This window comes from Jaculus jaculus, chromosome 4 (assembly GCF_020740685.1).
Source record: "Jaculus jaculus isolate mJacJac1 chromosome 4, mJacJac1.mat.Y.cur, whole genome shotgun sequence".
In the NCBI taxonomy this organism is placed as follows: domain Eukaryota; kingdom Metazoa; phylum Chordata; class Mammalia; order Rodentia; family Dipodidae; genus Jaculus; species Jaculus jaculus.
Window position 1 is genome coordinate 68,154,674 of NC_059105.1, and position 20,569 is coordinate 68,175,242.

Here is a 20,569-nt window from a genome sequence, read left to right on the forward strand (position 1 = left end):
CTTCTAAGGAAATGAGATGAGTCCTTCAGATATATGCCTAGGAGTGCTATAGCTGGGTCATATGGTAGATCAATCTTTAGCTGTTTTAGGAACCTCCACACTGTTTTCCACAATGGCTGGACCAGATTGCATTCCTACCAGCAGTGTAGAAAGGTTCTTCTTTTTTCCACATTCCCGACAACATTTATGATCATTTGTTTTCATGATGGTGGCCAATCTGACAGGAGTGAGATGGAATCTCAATGTAGTTTTAATCTGCATTTCCCTGATGACTAGTGACGTAGAACATTTTTTTAGATGCTTATATGCCATTTGTATTTCTTCCTTTGAGAATGCTCTATTTAGCTCCATAGCCCCAAATGGTTATATTTTCAAATGGACTATTTAAAAAAAAATAAGATAGGTTTAGTCATGTGTAGCTCAGGTTGGCCTTGAGATCATTATGTGCCCTAGGCTCCCTTCAAATTGTGATCCTCATTCTTCAGCCTAGAGTGCTATGGTTGCCAATTTGGGATATTCTTTTATTTTCTCTTTGGTTTTTTAAAAATAATTATTTTTTATTAACAACTTCCATGATGCTAAACAGTATCCCATGGTAATGCCCTCCCTCCCCCCACTTTCCCCTTTGAAACTCCATTCTCCATCATATTCTCTCCTCCTCTCAATCAGTCCCTCTTTTATTTTGATGTCACCATCTTTTACCTCCTATTCTGATGGTCTTGTATAGGAAGTGTCAGGCACTGTGAGGTCATGAATATCCAGGCCATTTTGTGTCTGAGGGAGCACGTTGTAAGGAGTCCTACCCTTTCTTTGGCTCTTGCATTCTTTCTGCCACCTCTTCCGCAGTGGACCCTGAGCCTTGGAAGGTGTGATAGAGATACTGCAGTACTGAGCACTCCTCTGTCACTTCTTCCCAGCACCATGATGCCTTCTGAGTCATCCCAAGGTCATTGCTATCTGAAAAGAGAAGGTTCTCTACCAAAAGTGAGAGTGGCATTAATATACGGGTATGAACATTAAGAGAAGTGCTTACTGGGAAGCTTAATGAGCACAGTATATACATTTAGCCAGGCAGCAGCAGATGTTACACCCCTAGGGCTCATTGCTACCCCTGTTGTAGGTTTTCAGTATCAGAGATGTATGTATTCCCTCCCATGGAGTGGGCCTCCAGTCCAATTAGAGGGCAATTGGTTTCCACCATGACAGATGTGGCACTATTGCACCTGTTGGCTCATTTGGCCTGGGTGGCCAAATGTAAGGCTTGCATTGTCCACTGGTGATTTCTTTCTCCCTTTGAACTTCACGCAGTGTGGCTTCTTCCAGCTTTCTGTCAGCTGCTCTACATGGAGGGGGTTATCAGCTCAGCTCCAGCAGGATTTCTCAGTGACCTTGCAGCCCAAGAATGTGGGGTCTTCAGCAGTAAGGTCTTACCTTCCATTCCTGGTGGGAAACCAAGGACCTCTGCAATGGCCTTTAATGTTTTGGGGGCATCAGGGACCTCCCTGGCCAACAACTCACTGGAAGGTACAATTTGGGATATTCTTTGAATGATAAAGACCAGTGTGTGCTAAAGAGGTGAAGGCAGGAGGATCAGGAGTTTGAGGCTAGTCTGGGCTACACATTTAGCCAGGCATGGTGTTGCACAGCTTTAATCCCAGCACTTTCAAGGTTGGGGCAGGAGGATCACAGTGAGTTCCAGGTCATCCTGGGATAATGAGACCATTCCTAGATTTGAAAAAGATCTGGTCCTCAATATGTTTTTATATATATATATATATATATATATATATATATATATATATATATATTTTTTTTTTTTTTTTTGTAAAGTGTAAACATAGTATATAATGAATAATTTTTTGAGCCAAGCCCAACAGACTACCTCCCTTTTTTAATGAATGAGAGTGAAAGTGAGGGAGAGAGAGAGAAAATGAGAATTGGTGCACCAGGGCCTTCAGTCACTATAATCGAACTTCAGGCATGTGCACCACCTTGTGCACATGTGCATCCTTGTGCATGCATCCCCTTGGGTGTCTGGCTTACCTGGATCTGGGGAGTTGAACATGGGTCCTTATGCTTTGCAGGCAAACACTTTACCTGCTTAGCCTTTTCTCCAGCCCTGTAATGAATAGTTTTATGGATTGTGGTGAAACAAAAAAATTTAATATATTTTATTTATTTGTTTGAGAAAGAGAGAGAAAAAGAGAAAGAATAGGCGTGCCATGGCCTCTAGCCACTGCAAAGAAACTCCAGATGCATGCTCCACCTTGTGCGTCTGGCTTATGTGGGACTAGGGAATTGAACTGGGGTCCTTTGGCTTTGCAGGCAAATGCCTTAACTGCTAAGCCATTTTCTCCAGCCCCCAACTTTTTTAATATAAAGAAAATTTACCCTTTGTAATTGAGGACTAAATTTTGGGGGATCAGAAAGAACAACTTGAGTTTTTTTAAATGTTTTATTTCTGTTGTGCCCTTTAGCGTGGGCATGTGCACATATATGGAGGTCAGAGGACAACTTTCAGATGAATCCTTGCCTGTCTACCTCATTTGAAGGTAGTGTTTCTCATTTTGGATTTGCTTCTGGGGAAATTCTCCAGGCTGGCTTTCATTTATTTATTTATTTATTTATTTTTAATGTGAGGACCTGGGGTCTGAACTGTACATTTTAGTGGCATATAACTTGGCAATATTCTGAGTGCTATGCTGTTGCTAGTCTCTACTATTTATTTTCTTTATTACCAGCGTGTATCCTTCCGAACAAGAGAAAAATGGACTTGGAATGGTGTGAGAGTCTGTATGTGTGTGTGTGTGTGTCCGTGTCCGTGCGCACATGCTTGCATATATGCTGGAGATTGAACACACATCCTTGTGTACACTATAAATGTGAACTCTTGCATTGTTGTTGAATTAGATAGCAAAGCATTGTTCTTGTTATCCTGTAACATGACAATTGGGACAAAGGAGTATATGTTGGCATTATTAGAGTAAGCACATACCACAGTATCCCTGATTCTCAGGAATGTAATGGAAACTTTAAAATGAAATATCTCATCATAGTACATTTTTTTCCCCTAAAAATAAAGATGAAAAATGAAGTTACTGCCAAGGTTAAGTTTCCAACTGGCTCATTTGTTAGCCAAGCAAAGCTATCCACTTACTGATGTTGAGTTAATTAAGTTGTGCTTGATTGCAGCAGTCAACAAAACTTATGTCCAGAGAAAATAGACTTGTTTTAAACAGTTGGCTTTTTGGCAAGAATAGTTGATTTACATAGTTGAGGACATTTGAAGTGGTTGTGATAGACAATAAAAGAAAGCAAGTGACTTACGGTGGTTTTCCTTTGCTCTTGATGGATTAACAGATATTATTGATGCTACTCAGTTGTTATTGGAGGCCTAAGTGCCAAGTTTGAAGTGGCAGAAAAATGAAACTTGTGAATGTTCTTTGTGGAGCAATTGCACACATAGTTTCAAAGTCGAGAGTACACATAAGTATAACCTGAAGTGGATTCCATGAAGCTGGGCTACAGTAGATGGTGATTAAATATGTGGACTAGATTAAAAATTGGACCTATTTACAAAGCTAGTAAAAAGGTGTTCAAAGCTTATGGTTCTTCATGTGTTGTTAGCTTGCAATTTTCAGAAAATACTTAAATTAGTTCTATGAGTGCCATTCTGTCTTAGGGAATTAAACTAGCATCCCCTGTATTTTTTTTTTTAATCTCTGTATTGTTTTGTTAGCAACAAAAGCTGCATAGTCTGACCAGATTCGTGAATCTTTTTACAGTGGTTGGTTTGAACTAAAGGGCCAAAGTTGAAATGTTTCTCACCAAAGAGGATCAATCACCATTAGCCACTATTATTAAGTACTGTTCAGTTCAACTGCTACTGTCAAATACTGTTTCCTTTCAAAAATTATTTTCTTGCAGATTTTTTGTTTTGTTTTGTTTTTCAAGGTAGGGTCTCACTCTGGCCCAGGCTGACCTGGAATTCACTCTGTAGTCTCAGGGTGGCCTCGAACTCACAGCAATCCTCCTACCTCTGCCTCCCGAGTGCTGGGATTAAAGCTGTGCGCCACCATGCCTGGCTCTAGATTTAATATTTTTAAATGAATTATAGCATAAAATTATAAAACATAATCATGCTTACATGTGAAATTTATATTGCAGTAAACTCACTTGTCACAAGTAATATTAAGCCCTTTTTAAAAAACATTTTTTATATTTATTTATTTGACAGAGAACGAAGGAGACTGGGGGGGCGGTGGCGGGAGGGGGGATTGCAGAGAATGGGCGCGCCAGGGCTTCCAGCCACTGTAAACGAACTCCAGATGCTTGCGCCCTCTTGTGCATGTGGCTAACATAGGTTCTGGGAAATCAAACCTAGGTTCTTTGGCTTTGCAGGCAAACGCCTTAACTGCTAAGCCTTCCCTCCAATATTAAGCTCTTTTAACAGTACTTTTGATATCTCATACTTACCAAAGATGTGTCTTTATTCATGCACACATTTGCATGGTTTATGTAGTTCCAGAGCATTTTTCAGATGTTAATGCATGTTCAAAGAAAATTTCCTTATTTCAAAATCTACCTCATTTTGCAGTTAAAGAACTCCTGCCTAACCTTTAGTTGGAAGTCTATACAATCATGACATACTGAAAGGCAGATATCAAAAAAATCTAACAGATTCTGTACATGCCTTCCAAGTGATACGCCCAGTTAAAATCATATGCTTGGGGTTTGAAACCAATATTTGCCTGTGCCTATTTCTATGAAAAGATGTTTTCAAAGATAACTACATGCAGTTTCATTACATATCAGAATTCACAGGTATTTGCAAAAGATTTTGATAATAGGAAAACTTCAGTAAGATGAGGTGTTATCTCACTGAAAAATATGTATGTATGTATGTATGTATGTATGTATGTATGTATGTATGTATGTATTTTTTTAAGGTAGTGTCTCTTTTAGTCCAGGCTGATCTGGAATTCATTTTGTAGTTCCAGGCTGGCCTCAAACTCACAAAGATCCTTTTACCTCTTGCCTCCTGACTGCTAGAATTAAAGGTGTGGGCTACCACGCCTGTCCCTTAGAGTTCCATGCTTTTTTTTTTTGTTTGTTTGTTTGTTTGTTTTTCGAGGTAGGGTCTCACTCTGGTCCAGGCTGACCTGGAATTAACTCTGTCATCCCAGGGTGGCCTTGAACTCATAGCAATCCTCCTACCTCTGCCTCCCGAGTGCTGGGATTAAAGGTGTGAGCCACCACGCCCGGCGAGTTCCATGCTTTTAATTAGCAGCGTGTACTATGTACAAGATGCTATACTTTATTATTATCATTTGAAATTTGCATACCAAGTTTGTGGAAAATTTGTCTGTTATATAACATGATTTTTTTTTTGTCTGTTGTCCAGCAAAAACTGAAAGACAATTCGTATAACTAAAAAGTTTGCAAGTATTTGTGCTTTTCAAACATACAGTGGTTACCTGGCAATGTTATTAATATGAAGATTCTGATTGGGTAGGTACTCAGAGCTTTACTCATGTAGGCAAGCACTCAACCATGAAACTAATCTTCACTCTTCTGTGGTTTTCATTTGCATTTCTTTAATGCAGATAATTAGTGTTACTGTGAATATGTTTTTATGCTTATTGGCGATTTGGAGAAATTCTTGTTCTGTCTTTTACATATTTTTATTTTTCCTTATTTATTTGATTGAGAGAAATAGGCAGGGGGAGAGAGAGAATATGGGCATGCTGGGGCCTTCAGCCATGGCAAATGAATTCCGATGTGTGTGCCCCTTGTGCATCTGGCTTAAGTAGATGGGGATCAAATCTGGGTCCTTTGGCTTTGCAGGCAAGCACCTTAACCACTGAGCAATTTCTTCAGCCCTCTTTTGCCTATTTTAAGCTATTTATTTAGAGAATATGGGTGCCCCATGGCCTCTAGTCACTGCAAAAGAACTCCAGATGCATGCATCACTTTGTGTATTTGGCTTTATGTGGGTTCTGGGGAATCAAACTGGGGTCATTAGGCTTTGCAGGCAAGTGTCTTAACCTCTGAACTATCTCTCCAGCTGCTCTTTCCCATTTTCAAAATTTAGTTATTGTTCAGGTATAGGTTTTTGTTTTTGTTTTTCAAGGTAGGGTCTCATTCTGGTCCAGGCTGACCTAGAATTAACTATATAGTCTCAGGGTGACCTCGAACTCACAGTGATCCTCCTAACTCTGCCTCCCGAGTGCTGGGATTAAAGGTGTGCACCACCACGCCCAGCTTCTGGTATAGTTATTTTTTAATTATTTATTTATTTGCTAGTAGAGAGATAGAAGAGAGACAGAATAGGCATTGCAGGGCCTCTTGTCAGTGGCAGTGAACTCCTCATCCATGTGCTACTTTATGCATCTGGGTACTGGGGAATCAAACTCTGCACATTAAGGCTTTCAGGCAAGCTCCTTAACATTTGGGCCACCTCTCCAGCCCAAAAGTATAGTGGTTTCTGAAACTTTCCCTCAGTTCTTGATCTGTCCTTTGATAAGATTTTTTAGATATTTTCTCGTTGAGCTTGCCTTTTTGTTGTTGTTGTTTTTCGAGGTAGGGTTTCACTCTAGCCCCGGCTGACCTGGAACTCACTATGTCGTCTCAGGGTGGCCTTGAACTCATGGCGATCCTCCCACTTCTGCCTCCCAAGTGCTGGGATTAAAGCTGTGCGCCTCCACGCCTGGCTGTTTGCTTTTTTACTGTGTTTATGGTTGTCATGGGTACACTTACTTTTGTTTTTAATTCCTCTACTTAAATTTTTTTAAATCTTAAAAATATTTATTTATTTGAGAGAGTGATACAGAGAAAGGGTGGTGGCATGCGGTGGGGGGGCAGACGGGAGAATGGGCATGCCAGGGCCTCCAACCACTGCAAACAAACTCCAGCTGCATCTGGCTTACATGGGTCCTGGGGAATTGAACTGGGTCCTTAAGCTTTGCAGGCAGATGCCTTAACCTCTAAGCCATCTTTCTAGCCATTTAATTCCTGTACTTTTGATGTTATTGCTTACAACTCATTTGCAAGCTCAGTGTCATGAAAAATTTCCCCTATCTTCTAGTAGTTTCGTAGTTTGATTTTATGTTGTTTGGTTTGTTTTGAGTACATTTTACATGATATAAAGAGTCCAAAGGTCCAATCTATTTCTTTTTGCATTTGGAGGTCCATTTTTCCTAGAGTTATTGGTTGAAAAGATTGTCTTTTTCTCATTGAATGGTCTTGGTACCATTCTTAAAAATTATTTTATATGAAGATATTTATTCTGGATGGTTTAATTCATTTACCTTCAGGTCTTTCTTGTATTTGTGCCATACAGTTACTTTAACGATTTAATTGCTTAAGTCTTGCCAGACTTGGGATGTCATAGGTGTTTGAATTGAAAACTAAATTTGAAGCCATGAGGGAGTCATAAGAGATAACAGGTTTTACCCTTGGGTGATACTCATAGTTAAGTGAAAAAGGTGAGTGTTGGTGGTTGGGGTGGGTCCCCAATATAAAGGGGGATGGTAGAATTTTTGTAAACATTTTTTGTTGTTTCATTCTCCTCTACGAAAAAATGGTGGTTTTTTGTGTACCACCAAGATCAGGAAGAAAGAGTAGAATTGGTGATGCTAAGTAATGTGCTTATAAATCACTAGCTTTAGGAAAAGATTGAATGATAACTGTGGCCAAGATTTGATTGACTGACTGACTGACTGACTTGACAGGTTTTCTAGACTGTCCTGAAACTACCATGATCCTTGTGCCCCAGTCTTCATAGTACAGTAATTATATCACACATGGTCTTCAAGCATACTTTTAAAAGATACAACCAAGAGTAGAAAAAAGCTAGGAGGGAGAAGGTGCCAGAGTTGAAGATACAGTGGGATCAGAAGCATTAGTTCGACTTTAGCTTTTAAGAAATAGTTACTGTTTTCTGAGATGAAAGGAGTGGACAGGGAGAGATCTAGGATGCTTGTGAGCATTGGAAGGATGGCATCCAGCCTCTATCTAGATGAGGAGAAAGTTACTGAGAGGAAACTTTGAAAGGTAAAGTGTATAGGAACAGGTACTAGACCTTTAGGGCAGAAATGTTAGTGTAAGCTGGGTGTGGTGGCACACACCTTTAATCCCAGCACTTGGGTGGCAGAAGTAGGAGGATCTTTGTGAGTTCAAGGCCAGCCTGAGACTACATAGTGAATTCTAGGTCAACCTAGACTAGAGTGAGACCCTATCTCCAAAAACAGCAACAAAAACAAAAAAAGAAAGAAAAAGAAATGTTAGTGTATGTAAAGGATAAGTATAATTTCAACATGATACTGAAATCATTCTGTATTGTGATAATATCCTTTCTGCTCACCTCAAGAACCACTCACTTGTGCCAGTTCTAATGTTTTCTTAGCAGATCTAGATAAAGTAATGTTTTAGTATTTGAGCTTTCCATAGAATTTGTGCTGTTTAGTCTCAGTAGTAGTATCTGAGGATTTAAATTTTCCACCTGTAATTCTCAAGTGATTAATAGGTTTTGCCTCAGTGACATGTTTTGTCTCTGTGCTTTCATGTATCTGATGGAGAGTTAATTCTAAAACTATCAAGTATACAATGAGTGTGCCCTCGCTATCCTTAGGCTCCTCATCCATGAATTCAATTAACTATAGAATCAAATGTTTGGTGGGAAAATGTTGCTCTGTGCTGAACAGGTGCAGACTTTTTCCTTTGGCATTATTTCATAAAGACTAGATCATAGCAACCATTTACATAGCATTTATACTGCGTTAAGCATTATAAGCATTCTAGAGACAATTGAAGAGTAAAGGAGGATGTGCAGAGGTAACTTTAAGTACTAGGCCATTAAAAAAAATAGATTTGAGCACCTGTATATTTTGGTATTCATAGGGAGCCTGGAACCAATCTTTCATATGACCCAATAGACATCAGTACAAGAAAATCTTCAAAGATAGGATAAAGTAAAAACAATCCCTTACATTTTAAAATGTAGTCAGATGAGGGTGTGTGTGTGTGTGTGTGTGTGTGTGTGTGTGTATAATTAAGTGATATTGTCACTTAGTGTCTAAATTCTATATAAACTAAGAATGGGGAGATTACATTGAGAACAATATTTTTCAAACTGTGGGCTTGTGACCACTAATGACTTATGAAATCAGTTGACTGGATCACAACCAGTGTTGTGTTCCTTGATCCCCTAACAGATTAGAATAGAATTGGCATTGTGTAACTGACTCCCCTTTCCCTCCCTCCCTCTTCCTTCCCTTCTCTAGTTCATTTATTTGTTGGTTAATTCATTCATTCATGAGGTCTTGTTATGTAACCCATGCTGCCTAGAACTGTCCACAGCTGGCCTCGTACTGCATCTTCCCTAGTGCTGGGAAGACAGGTTTGTGGGACAGTGCTTATCTTGTACAGGATTCTTCACTGCAATAATACAGTAGGTCGTGTGTGTGTGTGTGTGTGTGTGTGTGTGTGTCTGTGTTATGCATTGGATATGGAAGGCAGATTTATTGCCATGGATTATAGTCAAAAGTATAAATCTCTTGTAGGATGTTATTTATTTATGCAAAAATGGGTACACCAAGGCCACCAGCCACTGCAAATGAACTGCAGACATATTCACCACCTTGTGCATCTGGCTTATGTGGCTACTGGCAAATCGAACCTGGGTCCTTAGGCTCTATAGATAAGCATCTTAACCACTAAACCATCTCTCCAGCCCTAATGTAGGATGTTTTAATAAGTGGTGCTTACCTACAATCTTAGTCTCAATCTATAATATTCATTCATAAATTGTTAAATTTACGTCCCAACTAACCATATATATATTTTGTTGTGTATTTATATATATATGTGTGTGTGTGTGTGTGTCCATACACATATATATGTGTATAATTTTTCCTTAATAGGTACAATGGATGAGCTTCATAGCCTGGATCCAAGGAGGCAGGAGTTGCTGGAAGCTAGGTTTACTGGCGTTGCAAGCGGCAGCACCGGCAGCACTGGCAGTTGCAGTGTTGGAGCCAAAGTGAGTAAAATTTAATCTTTATTTAGTATTTTATATTAAGTACTTTAAAATATATTGTAAAGAAACCTTGCATACGTGTTTAATGGCAACTTATTAATAATTTTTAGAATGTATAGACAAAATAAAGTCAGTATTTATAACTCCTATTGTTTTCTTTCTCTTTTTTCAGCTCAGGGCCTTTTGCATGCTTATACATGCTACTAGATTAGGTTTTCAGATAATTGGGGTAAAATCCCCAATTCAGTGTCATTCCTTTTTAACATATCTGCATAGGCCACTGGGCCATGTAAGGCAGTATACTTACAGTTTCTTGGGATTAGTGAATAGACTTTATTGTGCCTGTCTACCATACATGAACATTGTCTTTGCTTTCTTTTTCTTTTTTTTTTAAAAACTTTTTCTTGACAACTTCCATAATTATAGACAATAAACCATGATGTCTCTCCCCACCCCCACTTTCCCCTTCACAAATCCACTCCATCATATCCCCTCCCAGCCCTCTCAATTAGTCTCTCTTCTCTTCTCTTCCCTTCTCTTCTCTTCCCTTCTCTTCTCTTCTCTTCTCTTCTCTTCTCTTCTCTTCTCTTCTCTTCTCTTCTCTTCTCTTCTCTTCTCTTCTCTTCTCTTCTCTTCTCTTCTCTTCTATTCTATTCTATTCTATTCTATTCTATTCTATTCTTTTAAACAGTGCTTCATTTATTTGAGAGAGAGAGAAAGATGCACAGGGAGAGAGAATGGGTGTTCCAGGGCCTTTAGTCACTGCAAACAAACTCAGATGCATGCTACCATGTGCATCTGGCTTATGTGGGTCCTGGGAAATCGAACCTGGGTCCTTCGGCTTTGCAGGCAATCACCTTAACCACTAAGCCATCTCTTCAGCCCAGTCTCTCTTTTATTTTGATGTCATTATCTTTTCCTCCAATTATGAGGGTCTTCTGTAGGTAGTACCAGGCACCGCAAGGTCATGAATATCCAGGCCATTTTGTGTCTGGAAGATTGCATTGTAAGCAAATCTACGCTTCCTTTGGCTCTTATGTTCTTTCTGTCACCTCTTCCGTAATGGACCCTGAGCCTTGGAAGTTGTGATAGAGATGTTTCAGTGCTGAGCACTCACTCTGTCGCTTCTCAGCACTATGGTGCTTTTTGAGTCATCCCAGAGGTCACTGCCATTTGAAAAGAGAAGCTTCTCTAACTGAAAGTGAGAGTAGCATTAATCTATGGAAATGAACATTAACAAAAGTGCTTACCGGGTGGTTTGGTGAGCATACTATCTATATACATTTAGCGAGATACCAGCAGGCATTATACCCCTAGGGTTCAGGTTTTCAGTACTAGGCATGTATTCCCTCCCATGGAGCAGGCCTCCAGTCCAATTAGAGAGCGGTTGGTTTCCCCCATAACAGACACACTACTATTGTACCCGTGTTGTCATTTGGCTGGTTGGGCATACTTAAGGCTTGTAGTGTCCACTGTTATCTCCACTGATGACTTCTCTCCCACAGGACTGCATGCAACATAGGGTTTTTCATTTGTTTTCTTCATTTTAGGACTTTTTCCCCCTTCTTTTTTTTCTTCAGCATAGATGAGTATAATTTATGAATAACAAAGGAAAAATGAAGTTCCTAATTTGATGCAATAAGAAATATAGAAAAATATAGAAAAATAAAATCAATAAAATTAGATAAAATATTTTGACTCAATGAAGGGATCTAGTTGACATGTTGTAATTGTAAGATGGAATGGATATCCTTTTATTACAACGTAAATTCTATTTTTGGTCTTTGGTTGAGTTCTAAGAAAGAATAAATCACTGAAGTACTATCCCTCTTTGTAAATACTTTGTAAATACTGTAGAATAACTCAACAAAGAAGTCAAAAACTAATCTGTAGGCCTGTAGACACTGGTAATGTTCTAACAGATATGTCTTAGCCACAATTATACTTGGGCCACAATTATACTCTGGTTGTGGTGTTTTATAGTTTTATGTTTACATTTCTCTTCCTCCTCCCTTTTCCTTCCTTCCTTCTCCTTTCTCCTTCCTCTTTCTGCCTTTCTGCCTGTCTCCCTCCCTCTCTCTTATTCTCTTCCTCCTCCTCTGTCCTTTATTATAAAATTTTCACATACTTATATAATGTTCTTCAACCATATTCACTCCCTACTTCACAATCTCTTGTTACCTTGCCACCTCTTAGAGGCCTTCCCCTTCCCAGAAATCACTTCCCTTTTACTTTTATCTTTTTTATTTTTAAAATGTAGATTTAGCATATGGGCAATGATGCAGTATTTATCTTTCTGACTTTTGCTTAGTGTACTTAATATGATCTTTAGTTTTATCTGTTTTCCTGTAAATGATATAATTTTGTTCTTCATGGTTGGATGCTGCTTTTGTACACGTATTTAAACATAAATATTGTACTTACATCACATTTTATTTATCCATTCGTTTTTTTTGGTGGCCACTCAAGCTGATTCTACAACTTGGCTGTTGTGAATAGTGCATCAATGAACACAGATAGGTAGATAGTTTTATTGTATGCTGATTTTTTTTATGTGGGTATGTATTCAAGCATCGGATAGCAGAATCATACAGTAGTTCTATTTTTAGTTTTTTGAGGAACCTCCATATTGATTTCCTTAGTGACTGTACTAGCTTACACTCTCTTCAGCAATGCAGAAGGGTTTCTTTTCACCCATCCTCTCCAGCTTTGTTTTTGTGATGATAGCCATTTTGACTAAAGCAAAATGGAATATCAGTAGAATTCTGAGTCATGTGGATAAGGATATTCAATATTCTTTTTAAAAAATATATTTTACTTATTTGAGAGAAAGAGGGAGAAAGAGAGAGAATGAATGGGTGCGCCAGTACCCCCAGCCACTGCAAATGAACTCCAGATGCATGCGACCCCTTGTGCATATGGCTTACGTGGGCCCTGGAGAATTGAGCTGGGATCCTTTGGCTTTGCAGACAAGTGTCTTAACCACTAAGCCAATTCTCCAGTCCAAGGATATTCAATATTCTTTCTTCTGTTATTGGCTACCTATACTTCTTTTCAGAACTATCTATTCAACTAATGTGCCAATTTATCTTTTAAACTTTTTAAATGTTTTTATTTATTTATTTGCAAGGAAAGAGAGAATGGGCACACCAGGGCCTCTTACTCTTGCAATGGTAGCTCTTACAGATGCATGTGCCACTTTGTGCATCTGGCCCTATATGAGTACTGGGTAATTAAATCCAGGCTATCATTCTTTGCAAGCAAGCACTTTAACATTAAGCCATCTCTCCAGCCCTAATGTGCCCATTTATTGATTGGATTATTTGTACTTTTTGGTGTTTAATTGCTTTACTTTTTTTTGTAATTTAGACATTAGTTCTTTGTCATATGAATAGCTAACAATTATTTTTTCCTACCCAGTAGGCTGAACAGAAGATTTATTTATTTGCAAGCAAGAAAGTGAGTGAAAGAGACAATTCATGTGCCAGGGCATAGTGTCACTGCAAATGAATTCCCGATGCATTCACCATTTTGTGCATCTGTCTTTATGTGGGTGCTGGGGAATTGAACCCTGGTCTTTGGACATTTGCCTTAACTGATGAGCCATCTACCTAGCCCCAAGATTTTTAATTTTAATAAAATTGAATTTGTCAGTTCTTGATATTATTTCTTGAGTTATTGGAGTCCCTTTCAAAAAATCCTCACGTATGTGCATGTATGTATGTATGTGGGGGGGGGGCACGTATAAGTATGCAGGTATAGGTTTGCACACACATTGCACATTTGTCATGTTTAAATTGATTTTTTTTAACAGGGGTTAAAAAAGGGGATCTAGTTTCATTCTGTTTATTTATTTATGAGAGAGGCAGAGAGAGAGAGAGAGAGAGAGAGAGAGAAAATGAATGAATGAGTATGGGTGTGTCAGGACCTACAGCAGCTGCAAATGAACTCCAGACGCATGTACCACCTTGTACATCTGGCTTATGTGGGTCCTGGAGCATTGAACCTGGGTCTTTAGTCTTTGCAGGCAAATGCCATAACCATTAAGCCATTTCTCCAGCCCATCTAGTTTCATTCTTTTTTTTTTTTCCCCGAGGTAGGGTCTCTCTCTGGCTTAGGCTGACCTGGAATTCACTATGTAGTCTCAGGGTGGCCTCGAACTCTTGGAGATCCTCCTACCTCTGCCTCCCAAGTGCTGGGATTAAAGGCGTGCGCCACCACGCCCGGCTAGTTTCATTCTTAAACACTTGGATGTAGCTCTCTGTGGTCTGGCTCTGGTCAGGCAACATGGCCAAATGCACCAAGAAGGTGAGCACCATCGGTAAGTATGGGGTCCGCTGTGGTGCCTCCCTCCAGAAAATGGTGAAGAAAATTGAAATCAGCCAGCACGCCAAGTACACTTGCTCCTTCTGTGGCAAAACCAAGATGAAACAATGGGCTGTGGGCATCTGGCACTGCAGTTCCTGCATGAAATGGTAGCTGGTGGGACCAAGACCTATAACACAACTTCTACTGTCATGGTCAAGTCTGCCATCAGAAGGCTGAAGGAACTGAAGGACCAGTTAGAAGCCCTATCATCTGAAACATCCTTGGCTTGCAATAAATGGGTTAATTTATGTAACAATAACAAAAAAGAACCAAAAACCAAAAAAAGATGTGGATGTCTAGTTTTCTACGCTCTTTGTTGATGAAGCCATGTTTTCCTCTAGCACTTAGAACCTTTATAAAAATGAAATGGCTCTATCAATGTAGACTTCTGGATCCTCTGTTCTATTTTATTGGTCTATAATACCTGTTTTTTTGATTTTTGAGGTAGGGTCTCACTGGAGCTCAGGCTGACCTGGGATTCGCTATGTAGTCTTGGGGTGGCCTTGAACTCATTGCACTCCTCCTACCTCTGCTTTCAGAGTGCTGGGATTAAAGGTGTGTGCTACCACATGTGGCTTGCAATACCTCTTTTTATTGATCTGCTTTGTAAATGTTTCATAGTCTCTTTTGAAGAATGTGTATTTCACAGTTGTTGTGTGACATATTCTGCAAATGTGTGTTAGTACATTTGCTCTTTGGTGTTAATTTAGCTTTGAAGTTTATGTGTTGATTATGTTTCATCTAGATGCATTGAAGAGAGAGGGGTATTGAACTCACCCACTATTACTAAATCTAGACTTATCTGTCCTATAAGTCCAACTGCTGTTTGGCTTTTATGACTGAATATATCAACATTCAGTGTGTACATATTTAGGATTGTCTTGTTGGATTGTTCTATTTATTATAATGAAGTGACCTTCTCATTTGTGACTAAATTTGCTTAAAGTCTACTTTTTCAGATTGTTTCCTCTGCTTGCTTGATATATTGTTATCTATCCTTTCTTTAACTTTGGTTCTATGAGCACTTGTGTCAGGAAGGTGTGTTTCTTGCAGGCAGCACACAGTTGAGCATTATTCACTAATCCTGTTAGCTATTTCTTCATTTTTTAACTGAAGAGTTAAAGACCATTGCATCATTACATTCAGTGTTAATCTCAAGAGGAATTTGTTGTTTTTCCTGATGGGTTTGGATTTTTAAAATATTTCCTTATTCATCATTGTGTTGTCTTTTTTTTTTTTTGAGGTAGACATGTTTGATTCTTTTCTAATTCTCATTTCTCTATTTCTCATGAAATTTATTCTTCTTTTATCTCATGTGTTTGTGACTGTTGATCTTCTTCCTTTGTGTGTGGGATTCCTTCAGCATCTTCTCTAGTACTGGCTTTGGTGGTCATGAATTGCTTTCATTTGGGCACCTCTTGGAAGGTCTTCATTCTTTGCCAGATATAATAATCTTAACTGACAATTTCTTATTCTTTGAAATATTTCCTTCTTTGCTTTCTTGCCTTTTTTGGTTTCTGCTGAAAAGTCTTGTTATTCTGATGAGTTTGCCTATACAGGCTAGTTGATATTTTTCCCTTGTAGCTTCTAATACTGTTTCTTTGTTCCATAGTCTTGGCATTTTAATTCTAATTGTGACATAAAGAGGTTCTTTTCTGGTCCTGCTGCTGACCTTTGGGCCCTTTACACCCTGTCTTCTGCTACCTCATTCTGTCAGTGTGTCCATGCCCAGCCCTTTTCCTTTCCACAGCTGCCCTTTGTAGCCATCTCCCTCCCAAATGCTGTGGCACAGTGTCTCCAGACTCCTTGAGTTATGGTTGTTCTTTGTTAAGATCTTCAGAGTAGCTCAGTATCAAGACAGTAGACATCCTCCCAAGATTTGGTGCTTGGTAGAGTGACAAAATAGATTTCTTTTCCATGTACAATGCAGTCCTACAGGAGTCATTGTTACACAAAATTCTCCCCGTGGAGTGTTAAGGCTTGCAAGAGCTGTGGACTTATGCAGCTCGGATCACCAGACTGGTCTCTGCTCAGCTCCCGATCCCAAGTTATGGCTGGAACTGCAGGTATGCTTTTCACCTCCCCCATCAGCTTTCTTCTGGGAATGTGATCTGTTTGGTGTTACATTCTTACATTCAGAGTTGTACAGAAGAAGCTCCTGCCATCTACTTACTCCACTCTGTGGCTTTAATATATATATCCACAGAGTTGTTCAAATATCACCTCTAATTCATAAGTGAGATAAAGTAAAAAAAAAACAACACTAAAAATAGGAATGAAAGACAAAAACAAAACAAAACAAAAAACAAGCTTGAAGGAGATGATGGAAAACTAGAGAAGTCTCTTTCTGGCACCTCTATGAGAATCTGATTGTAGCTGAGGTCTCTTCACATTCTTAGCATTCAGGATGTTGCAGCATGTAGGCTGATTTCTGAGCTGGTCAAGGCTGCTTTTTCTTTAGAGACTACTTTTTTGGGGTAGTGGAAGCTGCTTCTGACACCAGCAAGTTTTGTAGCCTGTGGGCCTTGAAGGTTCTCACACACTTCACCCCCTGTCTCCTCAGCCTGGTGGTATCCCCCAGTTATTATTTCAGAGAGTGAGGGGAGCACATTTCACTGAAATATGCATTGGAGTAGAAGAATCAGAGGTATCCGGCTTAATCCAGTGTTATATAATGTACACCTATATTTTAAAACAAGACACTGGTATGGTTTGAATATATACAGAACACTTGGTCCCCAGCTGATGGTGCTATTTTGGGAGAGTGTAGAAACTGTAGGAGGCAGGGCTTAGGTGAAGGAAGCAGGTCTCAGATGGGGAAGGAGGAGGGGTAAGTAAGCCTTTGAAGGTTTTACCCAATTGGCTGTTCCTTCCTCTGTTTGCCATGAGGTCAGCAGTCAATACATGTAGGTGGGGAGAGAAGCAGCCATGGACTTGAGCCCTTGAAGCTCTATAAAACTTTGAGCCAAAACAAATAATTCCTTTGTTTAAGGTGTTTCCTTGAGTATTTGGTCACAGCACCATAAAACTAATACAGAAAGTTATTCGTATTTTAACCTCTTAGCTCTTTACGTCTTTGTTCAGTGTTGAATTTGTGTGTGTGTGTGTGTGTGTGTGTGTGTGTGTGTGTGTGTGTGTGTTTGGGGAACCCAAATTCATTCATGTAATCTAATCATCATTTATTATAAAATCTGCTTTTCCCCCATTGACAGTCTTGGGATCTTTATAAAAATAAATGGGCCATAAGTGTGTGAGTTTATTTGTGATTTCTGTCATCTCCTTAATATAAAACCACACTGTCAGTATTGTCAGTATAGTTTTGTAGTACATTTCAAAACTGGAAATGTACATTTGCCAGCTTCGTTCTTCTTTTTTCTAATTTTTTTGTTTGTTTGTTTTCAAGGTAGAGTCTTGCTCTAGCCCAGGTTGACCTGGAGTTCACTGTGTAGTCACAGGGTAGCCTTAAACTCATGGCAATCCTCCTATCTCTGTCTCCCAAGTGCTGGGATTAAAGGCCTGTGCCACCATGCCCAGCGTAAATATTTTTTTCTAATTTTATTGTTTGTTCTTTGTTTTAAAAGTACTTTATTTTTATTTATGAAAGAGAGAAGTGGGGAGGGAGAGAATGAATGAGAATATGGCATATCAGGGCCTCTAGCCACAGCAGATGAACTCCAGATGCATGTGCCACCTTGTGCATTTGGCTCACATGGGGCTTGGGAAATCAAACCTAGATCCTTTGGCTTTGCAGGCAAACACCTGTCCAGCTCCTGCAATGTTCTTTTTAAAGATGGTTTGGCTCAGTATGGTGGCACATGCCTTTAATCCCAGTACCTGAGAGACTGAGGTGGTAGGCTTGCTGGAAGTTTGAGGCCAGCTTGGGCTGCAGAGTAAGTTCCAGGTAGGCCCGTACTAGAGTGTTGAAAGAAAGAGAGAGAGAGACAGAGAGGGAGTGGGAGGAAGGGAGGGAGGGGGAGAGAGAAAGAGAAAGAAAAAGAGATGAAAGGAAGAGAAGGAAGGAAGGAAAAAGGTTGTTTTGCATATTCTGGGTCTCTTACATTTCTATATAACTTGGGGTTAGCTGATCAGCTTCCTAAAAAAAGACTCTGGATCTTTCTTTTTCTTTTGGACAAGTTCTTACATACATACAAGCATATTTCCCCCACTTACTCTATTAACCTCCTACTAAAACCCCTCTATCCATACTTCCATGACTTGTTTGATTTTTTTTTTTTGGACCCACTATTTAAATTATAGTCATTTGCAGAATCATAGGTAGGAAGTTATTACTGGAGAATGGGAAATCCTCCATGGCTCACCCACCAGCAATGATCAGTTTCTCCTATTTACTCTGGGAGGTATAGGATCTCATGGACCCCTTCTTCAACTGTGTTGAGATACTGACAGCTTCAATCAGGACAGGAAACCTTATCTGTTGTAAGCCTGTGAGTGTACAGATTTAGTATATCCAGAAGATAGCATTCTGCAGACCCACTTGTCATCTTTGTTTCATTCTTTACACCCCCTTTTCTGTCACGTTTAGGGCAACAACAAAGTGGTCACTTATTCTTTGTAACTTTATCATCTGCATAGCTCTGTAATCACCTTTACCCTTTGTATAAAGACACTTCTGTGTTCTGGGCTCTGAATAGTATCCATCAATGGAACATACATGGATATTTAGAAGGTAGTTTTGCAGTTACATAACTGCAGTGTTATGTTCCATCCAGAGCTTTGATCCCCAGCCACAGATTTACTTACTGTACAAGACAGGATTTCCCTATACAGTGGGCGTCAAATCCAGCCAGAGAGCAGTTGGTGACTCCCATAACGCTCCTGCCACTATAGCACCAGTGGACACCGCTTGCCCTGCAGGTTGGGTGTGAAGTTCACAGGGTTCACAACTGAGTAGGAATGCTGATGTTCTTTCTTGCTCAGCAACTTGCTTAGCAAGCACCTTTTGGCATGAAGAAAGATAATTTCTTCCAGCTCAAGAATCAGTTTTGGTAGGAATTTCAGTAAATATTTAGATTAATTTTAGTAATGCAGTTTTATTAAGTTTATCTGTAAAAATAATTGTCTTTACATTTGTGTAGATCTTATATTTTATTTACATTTATTTCTGATATAATACTTTACAGTATTATAAATGGAAATTTTGGTCTGGAGAGATGGCTTAGCAGTTAAGGTGCTTGCCTGCAAAGCCAAAGGACCCAGGTTCGATTTCTCAGGACTCACATAAGCCAGATGCATAGGTGGCACATGTGTCTGGAGTTCATTTGCAGGGGCTGGAGGCCCTAGCACTCCCATTCTCTCTGTGTGTCTCTTAAATAAATAAGTTTATTAAACAATTTAAAAGAAAATTGTTCATGAAAAAAATTTAAAATAATTTATTTTTTTATTAATTAGTTTTGTACTCAGTGAATACAGTCAAGTTATTGTTAGGCTCATCCATGTCCTACCCCCTCCCCCTGACCCCTCCTTGTTGAGATATATGGATCATGCATATGGAGTTAGTGCACAGCTATGGGTAGGAGAAACGTCTGCGTATCAAAACCCAATGTGTGGCTCTGACATTCTTTCTGCTCACTCTTCCGCAAAATTTCGCTGAGCCATGTTGGGTTCATTTTTGGTCTGCTTCAGTGATGAGATGTTGGGGGCCTCTGTGTCTCGGGATATCTGATTTGGTAGGAGTTGATTGTTCTCTGTGTCGATCTCCTTTACCCTTTTGCTGGTACCTGGTTCACCAAAAAAAACAGCACCCTTGTAAGAGCCAAAGGAAGGGTAGAACTCCTTACAGCATGCTCCTCCAGACACAAAATGGCCTGCATATCCATGACCTCACCGTTCCTGACACGACCTACACATGACCATCATAAGAGGAGGAAAAGATCATGAAATCAAAATAAAAGAGAGACTGATTGAGATGGGGAAGGGGATATGATAGAGAATGGAATTTTCAGAGTGGGGTGGGGGGAGGGTATTACCATGGGATATTTTTTATAATCATGGAAAATGTTAATAAAAATTCAGAAAAAAAGAAACATGTATTGAACAACCCCCCCCCCCCAAAAAAAAAACCCAGCACCTTTGCTTGTTTCACCAATTATTCTTAGTTTCAGCAGGGGCCCTATTGAGGTATGATGGGGTGGTTCTCTCCTT

General features: G+C 39.5%; 1 protein-coding gene and 1 pseudogene across 2 annotated transcripts in view; both read left to right on the forward strand.

Moving 5' to 3' along the window:
- Tlk1 (tousled like kinase 1) overlaps positions 1–20,569 on the forward strand; it is a 180,307-nt gene that overhangs the window by 56,363 nt on the left and 103,375 nt on the right. For both annotated transcript variants that reach the window (XM_004660356.2, XM_045146895.1), the window contains exon 2: positions 9,924–10,042. In XM_004660356.2, the coding sequence (XP_004660413.1) occupies positions 9,924–10,042 (119 nt within the window). The remainder of the gene's footprint in view (positions 1–9,923; positions 10,043–20,569) is intronic.
- On the forward strand, positions 14,327–14,727 carry LOC105944131 (annotated as a pseudogene).